This window comes from Balaenoptera ricei, chromosome 18, assembly GCF_028023285.1.
Source record: "Balaenoptera ricei isolate mBalRic1 chromosome 18, mBalRic1.hap2, whole genome shotgun sequence".
Classification (NCBI taxonomy): domain Eukaryota; kingdom Metazoa; phylum Chordata; class Mammalia; order Artiodactyla; family Balaenopteridae; genus Balaenoptera; species Balaenoptera ricei.
The window spans coordinates 69,066,965-69,086,575 of NC_082656.1; the positions used below are offsets into that span (position 1 = coordinate 69,066,965).

General features: G+C 38.3%; 1 protein-coding gene across 6 annotated transcripts in view; it reads right to left on the reverse strand.

Annotated features, from left to right (window-relative positions):
- Positions 1–19,611, reverse strand: part of ABCC4 (ATP binding cassette subfamily C member 4) — a 235,802-nt gene that overhangs the window by 104,385 nt on the left and 111,806 nt on the right. For all 6 annotated transcript variants that reach the window (XM_059903361.1, XM_059903360.1, XM_059903366.1 and 3 more), the window contains exons 16-19: positions 18,683–18,823; positions 17,832–17,869; positions 17,348–17,442; positions 15,468–15,614 (exon numbers count right to left, since the gene is read on the reverse strand). In XM_059903361.1, coding sequence (XP_059759344.1) covers positions 15,468–15,614; positions 17,348–17,442; positions 17,832–17,869; positions 18,683–18,823 — 421 coding nt within the window. The remainder of the gene's footprint in view (positions 1–15,467; positions 15,615–17,347; positions 17,443–17,831; positions 17,870–18,682; positions 18,824–19,611) is intronic.

Below are 19,611 nucleotides of genomic sequence, written 5' to 3' on the forward strand. Positions count from 1 at the left end.
TAGATCCTATCCTTATACTATTTGGGATAAGGCGAATAAGCAAAAGTTGAATGAGCAGAAATAAAACTGTCTCACTGTAAAACACTGGGCCTTATAGAGACTAAATAATAAGATATTCTGGGCACTATTTTCCTGCAACTTTCCAAATATTTTTTCACTTCTATATCAGACAGTCAAACAAGTAAGAAAGCAAAACACTAACGTCACTGCAAAAAAAATTATGACACAGGCAGTAAAACAGACAACTGAAGAATCTCTTCTCTTTCCAGTCACCATAAATTTGGGGAGTAGGGGCATGGGGTAGGGGAGTGAAAAACGAACTAGGTACCAAAGCCTGAATAAAAGAAAGAGAAAAGGTGGTTTTAAGTGGGATTTCACCTGGATTGATTCATCTATGGCTCCAGGCTGCCATCATTATCAACTCTAAGCTCCTGGTTAGTAACAGGGTTTCTCTAAACTACACCAATGCGAGAACTTACCCAATCTTCTATAGCACCGCCATATCTTTAGATCTACCGACGAGCTGGGTGGGGTTCCTATAATACAGGGAGTCGTTTTGCTGTGGTTCCCCCAATAGGAACCTTCTCAGATCTCCATTCTGTCCACTCCAAGTCCTCCAACCATAATATTCTCCCATTTAAAGTCAACATGAACCCTATTAAACATTAAACTACATTTCCAAAATAGCCTACCTAAGGGTAGTTTTCTCTTTATGCAAATTATTAAAGACATCATGGGATGCTTAATGGCATTTCTAACATGATAGGATCTGAGAACTAACTCTCTTACTCTTTGACTCCTCCTCCCCATTTAAGTTAGGGAAAAAAACGCTCATATGCGTGCTTTGCTGTTTTCACTCCCAAGAGTGACTTAAATGCCAAAGAAGAGCTCACTATGAAACCAAGATCCCACATATTTTCTTATATCAAATAATATAGATTTCAGATCTAACATTTTCCTAACTTATGATCAGTTATAAAATTACAAAAATTTTATTCTGAAAGTCAAGACAGAAATGGAACAGGATGTAGAATAGATACATGCACTCCTGTTTTTACTGCAGCATTATTCACAATAACCAAGATACAGAAACAACCAAAGAGTCTATCAACAGATGAATGGACAAAGAAGATGTTATAAGTATAGATAAATACATAGATACATACACACACAGTGAAATACTATTCAGCCATGGGAAAAAAGAAAATTCTTTTTTCTTTTTGCAAAAACATGGATGGACTTTGAGGAAATTGTGCGAAGTGAGATAAGTCAGACAAATACTGTATGATTTCTCTTATATATGAAATCTAAAAAAAAAAAAAAAAAATCAAACTCATAAAACCAGACAGTAAAATGAGATGTTTAAAGGTCTATATTTGCAATTAATAGATAAATAAGCCCTGGAGACCTAAAACACAGTACAGCGATGATAGACAACAAAACTGTACTACAGATATTAAATTTGCTAAGAGACTGGATATTAATCATTCCCAACATAAGAATAAATTATAATTTTGTGATGCCATAGGTGTTAGTCAGCTAACACAATAATATCAATCATACTGCAATATAAATATACCAAATCAATATGTTGTACACTTTAAACTTATACAATGTTGTACCACAAAAATACCTTTTTTAAAAGTCATGACAAGGCACTAGTAAAAGTCTCTTAAAAAATAGGGCCACGAGAACAGGCAAAAATGATCATCTAGTTTTCAGAAACAGTAATCTTCCTTGCAGATGAAAGGTCCATCTCCAATCCCCATTCTGGAACTAATTCATTTTCAAATGCTAAATCCTTCTGAAAATTGATAAAAGCAAGAAGCTCATGTAAAAGCTGGATAAACAAAATGAGGAAGATGAAGATCAAAGAATTCATACACACACATACTCAGATACACATATCCATTCATTTCATACACACTGAAATACCTGTTTTGTGCAGACTGTCCAGGTCATGAAAATTTCTGAAACAATTTCTGATTAATACAATGTCCACATTAATTTCATAGGAAATACTATGCTAAACATAATTTCACCTCTACTTGAAGAGCTGCCATTATTGTATAATGAAATATAATATGTAGGAACGGGGTGCCGGATCTTTAGAAAATGGCCATGGAGATTTCAGAATACAGTATCTGGTTACCTTATGCAAAATTCCCAGCACACTGGCATATGCAGATGCTTCTTCAATGTTGAGTTATATAACCTGTATGATGATTAATGATTTGGGGCAAACTGGTTCTTTATTTTCAATTCTAGGCATCATATCTCTATGGTTTCCACATAAAAACCAATGGGGACAAGGACCAGGGGATTCGGCAAGAAGGCAGAGAAGACCATGTGGCTGACAGAGGCAGAAGAGGCTGCAAAACAATTTCATGTGCTTCGATGGTATTAAAGACGAAATGAAACAATGGAAGAGACGGTATTTTAACAAGTTTAAATTGTCAAACACATTTACAACGTTGCTCTGAAATGACAAGACATAGGGCAGTAGTCCAAATTTATCATACTTCAGGCTGATGTTCAATATGATAGGGAACTACATTATAACTGCCAACAGACGAAACCTCTGTCGTGCAGCAGATCTCTGAAACATTATACCGTGCGCGGAAACTACTATCACAAAAATCCTCTAAGTCCTTACAACCTATTTTTGGTTTGCTTCTTCATCAAATTATTTCTAAGCCAGCTCTGCAGGATGATAAAATCACTGCATTTCAGAGCTTAAGGCCTCTCAGACATAACTGAGGTTGAATGCCAAGACTTGGGACGAGGCAGGTGCTCCCTGCCTAACTAATACAGCCACCTGGCAGGCAGGTGTTAACCAAGTAAGTGCTCTCTGTCTTCACTTAGGTCTCTCCACCCAAAATTATGCATTCTTCACCGACCTCAATGCCATTTTACCCAGCCAGTAAGTTATGGCATTTGCCGGGTTGGTGTATTCATGTTAATTGAGAAATATTTATAGGAAAACTGTATTTGTTCTGTTGCATTTGGTATGCCTTTAACTGCATTAAAAATGCAATCTACGGTTGATAACAACTAACAGGGAATCTCATTTTCATCCCAAGCTGCTTTAACCATTATTTTGCGCAAGAAGAAGTTTTGAAGTATCAGAATGTCCATCTGACAGAAATGCAGGAAAACTGCCTGGAATTAACCTGAGTGAACAAACCACGAAATTTCGCTAAAAACATCCCATGAATAAAATTTGAAGGCTGGACAATCTAAAACTGCCTTAGGTCAACTTTAACTTTCACTTGTGAAATTTGCCATTTTTCATGCTTTTTGAAAAAGGTGAATACATTTTGACCAGTTACAGTGTTTTCTTTAAAAAATAGTAAGTTCCTGCTACTCCTAAGAAGTATAGCCGTTCCCTGGAATAATTACAATGTTCCATTTAAATAGAAGTTATATTATAAAATTTCAAACTGTCTTTACTTAATTACACAATAGACTTCTGTAATAAACTTCAGCCGTATCATTTTCAAACAAACAAAACAGACCAGATGTTTGGTACTTATATGCAAAATTGAGCTCCCGCTGTGAAACCAAATTAAAATGAACTCGGGAATGAAGCTAAGCCCCGATGAAAACAAAAACAAAACAAGCAAACAAACAAAAAACATGCTGTTGATTTTGCTTTGTAGGTTGTTAGTCTTGATCATTTACATATTTTTCCTTGCATCTGGGAAAATACACACAACCTTTCCCACCATTTTATCAAAATTAACATATTCCTCTGGATTTTGTAGGGGTAAAAAAAAGACAAAAAGAAAAATCGCTAAAATTTCATGATGTCACTTAGTCAAAATTCAATCAATGTCAGTTATTTCTTGGGCACTGCTTTACATGCTTTACATAAAGTAATTCTCTTAATTCTCACACGCATAAAAAAACATTGGGACTATTATTATACAATCATCCCCATTGTGCAGATAAAGTTGAGGCAGATAGAGTTTAAATGACTGAACAAAGGTCTATCTGTCGCTGGCCAAGCTGGATTCACATTCAGGCAGGTTGATTCCAAAGTCTGTTCTCTTTACCACTGGGCACTGTGGATCCCAAATTACAGTGGTCAAAACCACTATTGTAAAATAAAGGAAAACCATTCAATTTGGTGTTGGTAAAGTCAAAGATCACTTTCTTGGCTGGTTAATATTAAAACCTTAAATTTTACATCTCTTTAATAGAATCTAATAATATGAATCTTATTCTGGTGTGACAATCTAACTCAAAAGAAGTCTCTCTCATTCACAAACACACACACACACACACCACCACCACCACCACCACCAGCCCACATCAACGCTGCTTAAGATAACTGTGCTTCAATCAAGAGGACCTTGATTGTGCCAGTGAAGTGACTGGCACAGCTCTTCCAAAGCTCTGTTCTAGCAGATCTGAGACATCGCAGTATCACCACCTACATCCCAACTCCATTTCCATTAATAGCTTTAAAATGTCTACTGATGACAAAGTCCTCTTATCTGATATCAAATAAAAAATGGACATAAGAATTAGGGGGAGAGGAAAGAAGAGGTATATTTTTAAAAATACTCAATGTTTATCCAAAACCTATAAGGTACTCACTGTGTTACCTAAAATTTCAAACCTTAATCTTATGTTAAAAAGTTGGCAACTTGGTCATAACAAGAACTAAGAGACGATACACCTGAAGGCCAGGTCAATTAAGCATGAAACTCTTATAGTGTCTCCTTTGTGAAAGGAGATGTGAGTGGTTAGAAAATCTGATATCAAGGGTAATTAAACCTCCTTCATTCAAGTTTTAAAATTCCCTAATGTATGACTGAAATATACTCACCTGGTCGAAAGACTTGACAATTTGTTTAAAAAAACAGCAGCTTATCTGACTGTCGGCTAAACCACTGACTGCCTGGATTACACAGGTGCTGCCTTTTATTAGTATGGCTATTTATGTCAACAACTATTTATTTAATCTTGAAGTCAAGGAAGAACAATTTTCTAGCAACACTGATTACTCATCACCTTGAAATACGTGTTTATTTTCCTTCTATTTACAGGATTATGTCAAGACTAACATTTAAAACTTAGCACCAATAAGAAATATTTCTGTCTACAGTATCACCCATTGGTGGAACTCATTAAGCCATATTTGACAACCTTTTCATTTCTATGCTAAGAGGAAAATATAGTGAAGATTTATATTACCATGAGATATAATTTTAAGATATTATTGCCACTTTATTCTCCAAATAGGAAAAATAATAAATTTATAGTTCCACCAAAGGAAATAAATTTTATGAGCCCAGGCCAGTCTGACACCAACAGAAAAGATAAAAAAATTCTAAAAATAATGACTGCATGTAAGAAAGCAACCATTTCTTCTTATTCTATGTTTAAATGTGTGAAGGCAATGAAAAAAAATTAACCCATGATCTTGACTACATCTCAAAGCACTGCTACTGACCTAGATAAACAGAATTATTTATGTAAGAAAATATGTTTAAGGACAAATCCACATGCTCTGTGGTATCTGTTCAAATATCTTTGTGTAGAACAGAAGGAGGTGGAAGCTTTGTTTTTCTTACCACACCCTCCAAAGTCTCTATACATTTTCATTATATGCCTCAAGCGGCGTAAAGAATAAGATCAGTCACTGGGTCAAAAGAACACTTCTAGAAACATCCACTTGAAGTTCAGAGAGAAATCATTAACTAATTATTGACTTAAACATCCCCAAATCAGGAACTTGGGCTGAAAATCAACCAGGGCAGATACTCTGGTTTCTCCTGACGTGCTAACAACACGCTGCTCGGTGGCACCGCCTTCTCCCAGCAGCAGACCCACAGGCAGGATTCCCCATCGTGAGGAGCAGGACTGTATTTGGACTAATGTCTGGATAAAGATTCTTAAACATATAACAAGTCTAAAACAGACTTTCCAGGTGTTCAAGAGGTTGAAACATTTCCCCGTGTGATACAATCTATTAAAATGCAGATGCAAAAAAGAAATGAAAGGAAAATATTTCCAGAACAGAGAACTTGATTTCATGATAGCTTTCCATTTAACCACAGTATTTTAATAAACTTCCACTCAAAGTGTACTTTGAAGCTTGTCAGATAGACTTTCTATCTAAATGAGGGGGAAACTTTTAACGGAATAATCGTGGTTACCAAGAATGAAAAGAACACTCAACAGATCATAGTTGATTTCATGATAACATTACTTATGGAGAAAATGTCATTGCTTATGTTCTACCTGCTGTCAAAGCATTTGTAACACACTTCTAAAAAGCCCAAAGAGGACTTCCCTGGCAGTCCAGTGGTTAAGACTCCATGCTCCCAATGCAGGGGGCATGGGTTCGATCCCTGATCGGGGAACTACGATCCCACATGCTGCAACTAAGAGCCCACAGGCCTCTGAATCTGTATCTTTTCTATATGGAATTGTAGAATATTAACACTAGATTTAAAAAAAATAAAACAATCCACTGTCGGCAATTTTTTAAATTTGCAAATGCCTTGAAGACAGGACTTTTTGCTCCAATGCTTGGGACCACAACTGACAACCAGTAAATGACCAATAAATGGTCATTTTGATGAGTAAAAAAGCCCCAGTTAAAAGTGAAGTGACAGTTCTTCCGAAGCTCTGTTCTAGCGGAGCAGGAACACTGCAACATCTCCACTTACATCTGAGCTCCCTGTCTAATCACAGTTTACTAATGTCTACTGACATTTTAAAATGGTTGAATTCCCCCTCTTTACTTCTTAAGGGACTGTAGTTTATAAGGTAAAACTACCAGGTATCAAATATTAAACCCTCTTAAGTGCCAAGATTCATCTTCAATGCACAACTAAACCACAGGGGAACATATTAGGTGTTGGACAGTTTCATTTCCATGACTGACTGGCATTAGGAGAACTTGGAACCTTGCTTACTCTGGTTCTATGAGCCGCAGCTTCCAAAGAACCAATATGTGTGGTTTTTTTCTTCATGCCATCAAATACCAAAAACAAAGTCCACCATAAATAATCTATTACAAATTCTACTTTTGAAAATAAACTATAAGGAAGAATTCAATTTAATATAAACACCAAGTGTTCTTTCAAGACTGTAAACTTCCACTGTTCTTCGAGATCATGGCATGGAGAGATTCAAATACGCTCCTGAACTCCCTTTCTTCTATCCAGTCAACAAATACTTACTAAGCAACTACAGTTGCCCAATCCTGATTTGGAGGCTTTCACAGTAACACCACAGATACACTCTAGGAGGGCAGAGGGCACAAGGCTAGCACAGGAGACAGGCAGTCAATACATAATTACCTAAATTATAATTTACTTGTAATTGTGAGAAGTACTATAAAGATGAGATTAAAAACATAACTTTATGGGGACTTCCCTGGCGGTCCAGGGGCTAAGACTCCAGGCTCCCAATGCAGGGGGCCCGGGTTCGATCCCTGGTCAGGGAACTAGACCCGACGTGCCACAACTAAGAGGCCTAAGAGCCCACATGCCTCAACGAAGATCCCGCACACGGCAAAGAAGATCCCACGTGCCGCAACTAAGACCGTCGCGGCCAAATAAATAAATAAATAAATAAATATTTTAAAAATAAATTAATTAACTAAAACATAACTTTATGTGAAATAAAACATTGCTGGCTGAATGTTATTAATATTTGGATTTTTTTCCATTCTCTTCATGGCAAAATAATAATAATGTTAAAATAAAGGGGAGGCAGGGAAGAAATGGTAACAGAAGATGAAGGCTCCAGTTAGAAAATGAAAATCAAACTTAGCCCCATGGTGTCACAGGAGAGCTTTGAAATCAAATCTTTGAGGGGAAAGACTTGGCCGTAAAGCAAAACCACATGGAATTTTCAATTCAGGAAATTGATATACTTAATGTTTATTGTTGTTGAATCCGACCTCGAAGAACTATTCCAGTTTCTCTTGAAATAGCTGTACAAAAGCAATGAACTGTGTCATAAAACTACTTTGATGTATTTTCTGTCACAAACAGCTACAAGGTTGAAGTAATAGAGTGTGTGTGTGTGTGTGTGTGTGTGTGTGTGTGTGTGTGTGTGTCTGGGGAGGCAGGTGTTGTTAAATAACAGTATTTGAATTATACTTACACTTGGGGCTTCCCATCCATGGGTTCCACATCCTTGGATTCAACCAACCATGGATCAAAAATATTTGAAAAAAATCCCAGAAAGTTCCAAAAAGCAAAACTTGAATTTGCTTATATAAGTAAAAGTATAAGTAATCTAGAAGGGATTTAAAGTGTATGGGAGGATGTGCACAGGTTGTATTAGGGACATTGAGCATACTCAGACTCTGGTATCCACAGGGGTCCTGCAACAAACCACCCGAGGATACCAAGGGATAACTGCGCTATAATTCATACATCCCATAAAATAATGCCAAATTACTGAGCACACTAAGACCAGAAACTGGAATACAGCAGTGAAGTCCTGGGTACCAAAGACTGCCTGACTCCAATTAAGCTGAAGGTTGAGGCAACACATATTAAAATGAAGTGGAGAACTTCTATATCCTATGATATTGGAAAATTTTTAAATGCAATCAAGTAAAATGTCATCCTTAACAATTTCCGGAGATAGTACCATTAGCACATTGAACAAGGTACAAGCTTCTCAAATCTTATCTTTTTAACATTTTATTGGAGAACCACAGTGCTTTCTCTGTTACTAAATTGTCCGTATTTCCATGTATGATTATTAACGGAGAAAAAAAAAATGGATAAAGAGTAATCAGAACATTCTAATAGATTTAAAATGTACACCAAAATGTTGCAATATTTACCAGGTGTAGACAAGTGCTATAATAATCACCTTTATAGAGATTACTGACAAAATAACAATGGTAATCAAATATATGTAACTATTTAAACTCGTAACAAAGGCTTCTATGATACTATTAGCAGTAAATGAGCAACACCCATAAAATATGACTTAATATCACCCTGATAAGACTTTAAGTACATATAACCATTGTTATGTGAAAAACATTATTTTTAATATGTCACAACCCAACAGGATTTAATTACCACACCTACTTCAAACTATTAGCTGTTTCATTGAAACCTGAAAAAGTAATATTTATGTGGCCATTGAGAATCATTATGATTGATGAAATCTTTTGTGTTATTCCCATTATAGTCACTTGCATTTGTTATTTTTAACAAGAAAAAATGAAAGGGGAAATGTGTGTTTTAGTTTTGCAACAAAGCTTTTCAGATGATGACTAACTTCTTCCTTTGAACACAAAAAGCCTCTTTTACTAACGTACATATAAATATGTTCTCTACAATGTGCACTAAGCAAAGAAAGGGAAGAAAAACAAAGGCGGGGGGAGGCTGTAGGACTTCAGCCAGAATTAAAAGCAACCTAGGCAAGATGAGTACATGAAAGCTGTCAGGATAGTTGTTATTCTCAATTACTTACAGCTCATCTGCTCTCAAGGAAGAAAAATCATAGTTTCTTTTAACCATATCCACAACAGATCTCACTTGAAAGGAAACATAGCAAGTGATTTGGCATGAATGGGCGTATTACCAATTTTCCAGCATCACTACTGAATATTTATGTCGGTGACGAATGATGACACTGGTGAAATATTTTAACACGAAGCTTTGCCTTGTAAATCGTCTGAATGATGCTGTGTCAAAACAACACCTACCATAAATCAGAGGTTTTAGGACCAGTATTTCTTGTTCTAACATGCTACCTGCTCAGCAGAATCACTTGTGTGAACAGGCATAGATTATTGTGTGCTAAGCAGAGCCATCTTACCTCCTAACTTATAGAGCTATAATTTAACAGGCCTATTATCGTCAAGGTAATTTTGACAGTACTGAAATATTATACTTGTTAAAAATATGCATTTAGCACTAACCTCAGTGGTCATTTGCACTGAATAAACAGACAGGTATCCCTGCAATTATTATTCTTCCCTACGGATGACTCTTTTTTCTAGCAAGGCAGTGGTCTGTTGACAACCGATTTTATAAATAGTATAGCAAGAGGGTTATTCTGATAGTACAAAAAGCTCACAGTACAAAAAGCTAACCACGTTGCTTTCAAATCACTTTTCACTTCTTCACAAGTTCATTAGCAACTTGTAGTGGAGGTTAAGGACTCCCTTTCCAGGTTAAAGAAACAGCAATAGTTCAAACCTCCACTACCCTCGTCCTTGCTCCAACCCTCAATTCCTACATGATGCACATCCTAATTCAGGGTATTTTACATGCGTGAAATCTGCAGAGCCTTATTTCCCACTCAGTCAAGTTGGAAATATTAATCCTTAGGGCAATTCTAGAGTTTTGATTACAGAAGATAAAAGAATATGTCTTCTCTTAAACTGTAGTGCTACCAGAAGAATAAAAAGAACAAAAGAAATTAGTACTTTTTCTCTTTTGATAATGCGTTAGCTCTAACTTAACTTGATCTGTAAAGAAAAACTAAGGATATACATTTGTCCCTTTCTTTTTACACTGAATGCATAAATAAGTGAACTAACACGTGTGCGCACACTGCAGAAAAATCAGTCGCGTGAAATGAACATACTGGCCACAATCCAATTAACTTCGCTTTTCCCTACGAGAAGAAACACAACATCTAGCGACGCCGGTGGCACAGTTTCTTAGAGCCAAATTAACAAACTGACAGAAAATAAACAATTATTTATCTGGAATCCATTACACTCAAAGCACTCAGCCAAGTGTTTTGTCACAAGGATTAGTCATGAAAAAGCAGGACAACTATCTTCTCATCTTGTCTCCAAAACAAAGGGTAGGGACTTCCCTGGTGGCGCAGTGGTTAAGAGTCCACCTGCCAATGCAGGGGACACGGGTTCGAGCCCTGGTCTGGGAAGATCCCACATGCCTCAGAGCAACAAAGTCCGTGCGCCATAGCTAATGAGCCCGTGCTCTAGAGCCCACGAGCCACAACTATTGAAGTCCACGTGCCTAGAGCCTGTGATCTGCAACAAAAATAAGCCACCACAATGAGAAGCCCACGCGCCACAACGAAGAGTAGCCCCCGCTCTCCCCAACTAGAGAAAGCCCATGCACAGCAATGAAAACCCAACGCAGCCAAAAATAAATAAATAAATAAATTTATAAAAAATAAAAAAAAAAAAACAAAAAAAAACAAAGGGTAAAATTCTAGACACTTGATAAGAATAAAATATTTCTGCTGACTCTGATGGCATGGATGAAAATGGAAGAAACTGTGTGGTCATATTTCTTACAAAACTCATGTTTGACTCAGGTCCTACAACTGACCATATTCTACCCTTCAGGAATTAAAATATATCCAGTCAAGATGTCAGCAGTGGGGCTTCCCTGGTTTGTGCAGTGGTTAAGAATCCGCCTGCCAATGCAGGCGACGCGGGTTCGATCCCTGGTCCGGGAAGATCCTATCTCACCTACCGTGGAGTAGCTAAGCCCGTGCACCACAACTACTGAGCCTGCGCTCTAGAGCCCGCGAGCCACAACTACTGAGCCCGCGTGCCACAACTACTGAAGCCGGCATACTTGGAGCCCATGTTCCGCAACAGGAGAAGCCACCGCAACGAGAAGCTTGCGCACCGCGTCTAAGAATAGCCCCTGCTCGCCGCAACTAAAGAAAGTCAGCGCGCAGCAGCCAAAAAAACAAAAGGCAGCAGCGGTCTATTCCAGTTACTAGGGTAGAACATATAATAAACTAAGAAATCTCTGGCAGTCCAGTGGTTAAGACTCCGTGCTTCCACTACTAGGAGGGCAGGTTCGATCCCTGGTAGGGGAACTAAGATCCTGCATGCCATGCTGCGCGGCCAAAAAAAAAAAAAACCAAACTTGTTATTAAAAAAAAAAAAAAAAAGAAATCTAAATACCTTGTTTGAAATGCTAGATATTTCAGGACAACAAGAGTTTACTGTTTCAAACATAATAAACCACAACAATGTTTTTAAAATTCTGTATCAATACTACAAAATACAAAGACTCAAGACATAAAAATGGAATTTCCAAGAAATCTTTAATACAGAAAAACCAGATTTTGCAATAAGGTGCCCCTTACATTATATCCCTGAAATAATGTAGATCATGCTGCCCTCTTGTGCCAGATGTAGAAAATAAAACAATTTCTGCCTGTTCAACGGAAACACAATTTGGATTCAAAATAGAAATGATCTCTAAATTTCTAACTGATTTACTCTTGACCTAAGATTTGCGTTACCTGTGTATGAAGATCTGATACAAGTGAAATGCAGCTTCGGTGATAAAAGACAAAGATTGGCTAGGAAGAGGTGGACGCAGCAAACAGCACAGGGACACAGCCCACATCTGCAAAGGCACTATTCAAATCCAGTTGCAATCAAATCGTGTAAGAAATGTCAGGGCCCCTGAAAATGTGTGGCTCTTTAATAAACACACACAGTACCATTACTAAAATACACCAAAGGAAGAAAGCACAGCAGAGAGATCGGTGAGGTAATGGGAAGGTAAGAAGAACAGAGAAAAAAGAAACATTGCTTTTGCCATTCTAAGGAACAGATTATGAAAGACCAGTAGGCAATAAGGTATCAAATTATATAAACAAACTAAGTAAACTTCATGCACCCAATACAAGGATTCAAAATGGAGAGTAACAGCCACTGGAGCTTAGAGGGATGGAACCCTCTTTAAAATCGGCTTCCTGGAATGTTAAATTGCAGGCAGAGAAACTACGCTATTCAGAACTGCACACTTGCCAGGCTGACTCTGCCCTCCTTCTTAAAATACAAGTAAGTGAACTTGGGACTTTGGTAGGACAACCTGTGTTTCAGGAACTTCCCCTGGAGGCCTGGTTCTTAGCGTTAAGTGCAGAGTAGCCCAGTGTCTAACAAAGTTCATGAGGATCTGAGATGAAGCATGAGAAGGGAGACAGGACATCTGGAGCACTCCCACCAATGGATGAATGTACAAAAGGCATAGTGACAATCCAGTTCAGGGTCACTGAGAATCTACTGGCACAAGTGGGCACTGGAGACAAGTATAAAGAAGGGAACTCTGGCAAACCGCCTGCAAATCCCAGCCAGACTGGGGATGGGGCAGATCCGATGGGCCTCTGCCTGGAGTTTCCAGCTTCCATCAGTCACCATGCCAACTCTACACACTGGCCAAAGTCCTTCCTCTCCCTCCCTTTTCTAACTCTGGGAGGCTGTCAGGATCCTGAACTCACAGGAAACTTACTCACCCCTGGGGTCTCCCGGAGAGTGTGCTCTGACAATGGGAGGATATGCTTCCTGATCTCTCCATGCTACCTGGAGAACATACTCTGGAACTCAGGGGTCACAACTTTATGCTGGGAACTTGGATGCGTTAAACGCAGATATTTAATGCAAATTAAAAGTCAAGCATGTCCATCTCTCTACTGTAGAGGGGAATTTTTAAAAATATTATATAATTATTAGGTTACACACAATCGATAATGTCAACCAAGAGGCATAATTCTTACCCATGTAAGAATTTGTACTTTTTCCAACTGTAAAAAGTACAAAATTTTTATCCAAACAGAAAATTAAACTCGATCACTTAAAATTTTTAATTAAAAAAAAAGTTTTCATCTACCACTAAAAGAGTAAATAAATAATTCTTGGCCCCTAAACCTTTTGGGCAAACGAGGCCTATGTTTGTAGTACTTATTTGGGCTTCTATTTTCTTGAAGGAATGAAGTCCTGCTAATACATACAGGAGGGGGAGGCAAGATAAACACGAGTGTGCCAGCTGCTCTAAGATTAGCGACCTCGAAGATTTACACGTGGTCCCAAATCCTTGAATAACAAATCCACCAGCGTCTGGCGAAGCCTACAGGTCTTGACCATGAAGAGCCTGGGTAACTGTGGTCACGAGCACTCAGAGGCTGTGATAACAGACACCCAGTCCCACTTAATGCTCCCAACTTTATGGCTGTAGTTTTCACATTAACTGACAAATTGAAGCAACTTCACAACAGCCATAATAGCACATACTCCTCCAATCACTTTTGCATTATGATGACATAAAAAGACGAGATCCGTGGGGGCCTCTGCAGTTTACCGTCCTGTGCTCTGCACAGGGCCTGGACTAAACAACATGTGCTGAATAAATCTGCACAAGATGCTGCCCTGCACAGTCTTACTGAATCCTCACAACAGTCTTGTGAAACAGGAAGGGCAGCAGTGATTCCCGTTTCACAGGAGAGGAAGTTCCCAGATACCACGCAGTCACGGTCACGAAGGTTCATTAGGCACTGACCGTATGCTAAGCACTGTCAATGTATTAACCTAATTAATTCTAACAGTATCAATATATTAATGAGTGTGTGAATAGCACCCCCATTTTACAGATAAAACTGAGACACAGAGAAATTAAACAACCAACACATAAATATTAATATAACTTTAACGGACTATTACTGTTAGTAACTAGCACCAGAAATGAACCCAGGCAGCTGGTTCCAGAGTCCATACTTTTAGATCAAGGCAGACAACATCCTGTGCCTTGAGATTCACCTGCCCAGCCAGCAGTATGTATCTGCTTTGGCCTTGGTCACATGGCTAGTTGATGGCCAGGCCAAGGCTACTCCTGTCCTCCCTCCAGCCCACATCCCTGCCTGGAAAGGTACTGTCAATCATTGCCTGCAAAAACAAAGCCACCCTGGGCCTCACCACAAGTCGAACCAACTGAACCGAGTGGGCATGTATGCTGATGAACTAACTCTTCATAGGAACCCAGTTCAGGAGCAAGACAGGTCAAAGGCCTGAGGGTGGAGGAAGCAACCACTGATAAACCTCCAGGGACACTCATATCCAGAAACTTACTACTGAAGATCCACCTGCTGTGTACCACAAGCCTCTTACATGTCACCAAAAGTCCAATGTAAGCTATACAGTTAATTTTATTGAAAAGGATGTTTACATTTCACTAATGTTGGGTTTTAATTAATTTTTCATTACCATTCTAGGTAAACCACATAGTCACGGCACATGCCAGAGCTCTGTGATTCCAGAAGTGGATGGGAAATGAAAGAAAGAAACACACAGCCTGTCGTGTAGAGATTCATTATAAGAAGGTTCTAGCAGACAACTTACCTTAACAGAATATAACACAGCCAATATTTTAGCAACTAGCCAAAAATATTTAAATATATTTGCATCAAATGTAGGGTGTTTCATTTGCCACACAACAAATCGGTTCCTAAATCATTCTGCAAAGTGAGCATACACTTATCTTTCCACACACACATAAATTGGAATAAAAGCTTATATGCCTCTATATTCAGATATCCTCTCGTAGGCGAAAAATATCAGCAAAGTTTTTTGTAGAAAATGGATTAACATGCACAGTGATTTTCTTCCAAGCACCTCAAATATCAAACGTAATCAGGCATTAAGTACAATAACAAGACATATTTACTGAGAACCTTGGTGTCTGACTTACCTATTGGGTTTCTATCAAAGAACAATACTGGAGCTCTCAAAATGGACTCGAACATTTGGTTGTGCAAAGTTTGTGAAGAACTAACAAGGACGTAGAAAACCAACAGAGATCTGGCGATGCCAAAAAGGACGGCAGATACAGTTAACCCTGAAATAAAGAAACCACTCAGCACAAGATCTCTGCCTTTTCTTCAAGGATGCTAAACCATGCCACGCAGCTTATAAAGATATTATGTAAATACTTTATTCCATTAAGCATCTAGATTCTAAAAGAGTTTAATGCATTCATAAGATACACTTAAAAAGAAGAATATAAAAATCACTGTATTCCTCTCATTGAATAGAAACCTCATGGGGGAAAAACATCAAGTGTAAAATAAAATTTCATTCTAGGATTTCCTAATTCAATTATACATTCTACTAAAAACTCAGAAGAAAGATAATTTTAAAAAGTAGTTGATGGTCCCTTCTTCGCATTTGAAATCTTACTAATTACAACATGTCTCAATCTAATATTGTGATATGCTTTGGTAACAGCATGTGAATTAACAGGTAACAGGAGAAATGATTTACTACCATTTCCTTGTAGACAAAGCCCAAGTAGCTTTAAAGAATATGACAATACCACATTAATTTTCAAGCAGAAAATCTAATTCTAACTAACTGAACTGTAAGAAAAATACAAATTAGAAATATAAATAATCATCATTTAAATTGTTTTGTTAGTGATATAAATGAGTACCTACTATGCACATAAAAATTAAAATACCCTCCCCTAAGATCTTTTGAACTCACAATGCTAAATAGAATAACTTCTGTAATAAATATTCCATCAAGTACTTTTTTCCCTTTAGATGACACAACACTTATTTAAACCCTGAAAGCCGCTCAAATTCCTGGATGCCATCAATAGGCATTTTCCTTAGCCCACCATCCTATATGAATGTATAACAAAATCCCTTCCTTCTTCCTTTAAGCCTCCATAGTCCACCAATTCAGAAGGTAAACAGCTAATGGATTTAGATTTCTTAGCAAGAGATCAACGAAATACACACAAAATTTCAGTTGAGTATGTTCTTACAAAGATAACTCACTCTATCTTTGCAGAAGGCTTGTGTGAGTATTTCCTGTGGGAATATTTTAAATTTTAGATGAGGATTTCCTTTTAAAAGTATGTAATGCTACATATATTCTAGGCACTCTTGTGAAAACAGACAGCCATGTTAATATTAGCCTGGCAAGCCAGAAGTTAAATGAATCGCACAGTTGCGGACACGATAACATTGTGATCTCAAGGTAAGAAAGACTCGGAATCCTAATTCCCAGACACTGGATTTCTCCCTACTTAGCTTCTCTCTTAAGTAATTAGTGAAGCCCAAGAGATGAGCAATGTGGCAAAGGGGAGTTTTGCATACCTACAAGGGAATAATGCTTTTATTTGGGGGCCCTTGCTGCCAGAGGATTTCATCCAAGGTCCATAAAAGCCAAGGTTTATTCAGAAAGAATTGGAACAATCCGAACCACGGGGTGGGGATCCGTTTCTAATCCTCTTGCCCATCCATATAATGATATAAGATTTAGCTAAAGCAACCTATTAGAGTAGACAATAGCCACATATTTCCAGTGGCTGATTTTCTGAATGTGCAATGCTGGTTTAACTTCCAAAATCCAGTACAGAGCAAATTAAGAATTTTCATTCAACCTCTCTCTTCTAGTAGATTTTTAAAATAATTATTCTAATTAATTCACAGAATAAATGCGACTCAGACTCTTAATCTGTTAAGACATTACTGAATTACTCCTGGAAGCCCTAGTTGCTCACACAGGCTCATAGTAAGCACCTCAGACTCTCGTATAATAGACCAGATGATTCAATTTTACCTGAGTAAATTCCTAAGTACCAGTATAAATCGAGTTTTTCAGTTACATTTCCTTGTCCATTAACAGTGACATTCAGGGCACTCTGTTCATTCGCCCTATGGAGCAGGGAAGAAAAAACATTATGCAATAGACGGAGTTAGGTAAATACAAAAAAAATTAACCTCGATTTAGGAGTCATGTTTTAGGCTGGAAAATGTTTCCCAGCTCACAAGGCCCTGTGTCTGTCTACCTTATGAAAATTCAATTTGAATCATGACTTACAGCTCTCAAAATTGTCTGTAAGGAAGCTGCTAAGGGTCAGACATCAGCAGAGACCATAGGAGGGTCACACCCACCAGCAGGAACTTTAATTTTTCTTCAGGGAAACTACATGAGGATTAGAAGAGGAGGCTGAACAAGCCCCATCTCTCCCCCATGACTGTGTTGGAAACTGAGGATTCGTGTCGATTTTTTAGCACTTTGGGTCAGACCAGGAATCACTCACCAGTATGAAAGCCACCAATCCTGAAGGACGTAGGCAACCTGGAGCAGGAAACAACAATCACTCAAACACTGACATTACTGACCCCCTCAAAACCCCACTCACTAGAATGGATGGAAAGGTTCCAGAGAACGGAGACGGTCCTTCCAGCTCAGGTCAGTGGCAAGCCCCACGTCCCAGACAACCGCGGGTCAGGGAAGGGCGTGTGACATTGTAAAATCTCTAAAAGACTTCATATTTTTCCTAGAATCTCTCTGTCACGCACACACAACACCAGTAAGCCTCACTTATTTTGCTCCGCACATATTAACGCTTTTCAGTGCGAATCCTAGTGGACTGCAAAATACAGTAATAATTGTATAAATGTCAGGATTTTTCAAAGGAAAAAAGCTTGACGGGTACTGTGACGGTCAGTTTTCTGTGTCAGCTTGGCCAGGCCGGTCTCCAGTGATTCAACGAAACTCTCAGCTAGATATTGCTGTTAAGGTATTTTGTAGATGTGGTTCACATCTAAAGTCAGAACATAAGTAAAGAACATTACCCTGAACAGTGTGATGGGCCTTCTCCAGTCAGACGAAGGCCTTAAGAGCAAAACCTGAGGCTTCCTGGAGAAGGAAGAAATTCTGCCTCAAAACTGCAGGGTCAGCTCCTCCTGGGGTTCCAGCCCGCACGCCTGCCTTTCTGATTTCACACTCACCCAGCTAGATCCCACAATCTCATGGAGTCAGTTCTCTGAAATAAATCCCTTAATACACATATTAAAAATAGTAATACAGTAAAATAAATAATACAGTATAAAGAGTATTATAAGTATCAACCTTAGGGCACAAATCAAAATAAATGTCCTGACTTACCTGAGCTGCGATGTTTACTGGAATAAGGAAAATGATGATACACCAGTGAGCGCCGGCTGTGAAGTAGTTTTTGTAGGCCTTAAAACCAACTTTTCCTTCCAAACGGCTCTCCTCAGATAGTGTAACCTGTATATTCTCAGTCTGGAAAGGAAAGGCAGTGAGAGACAAAAATATAAATAATGAACCCTAAAATTTTAAAAGTTCAACAATGACCTCCACTGCAAAGCTGTGGGGAAAGAGACACAACCTATATATGCTGATAGGAGTGTGCAAGATGGTCCACCTCCTACAGAGAAAGGTGTGGAAATATCTAGCCAAACCATGTATGCATTTACCCAACCATGCTACTTCTAGGAATCTATTAGAGACAAGGAATACCATTTGCACAATGTTCTTGGGTACCTTTGCTTAAATTAGAACACCATGATTGATAGCCCACTTACAACATAACTGATTAAAGTATAGATGCAGAAGCTTTTTCCAAAATAATTATACGAAATGTTATGTAGCTAAAGTATCCCTCTAGTTTATTTGTGTCACTCAATTATAGAAACATAAAACAAAGTGTGGGTTCAAACTATTAGTTAAATAGAGTAAACTGAGTTCACACTGTGAGGTGGAGACATGTGAGTTTGGATAGCAGGGGAACAGCATATGATCCAAATCTATTTGGTTCTTGAATTTCAGAGAGGGATTCCTGAGTTTGGAATGTGAGTGACTAATCTGAATACTTATCAGAATCATCCAGGCTCCTGGGTTTGTATAGTGAGGGATTGGATATCGAGGAATACCTGTGCATGTTTCTAAGGGAGATCTAGTGCATTTCTGCATTTCTGTCTGGAGGACTTAGAATACATTATAGAGTCACATGGGCTATGGACGTCCTGGGCTCTATGCTGGCCACTGGAAATGCAAGGTGGATAAGGTGT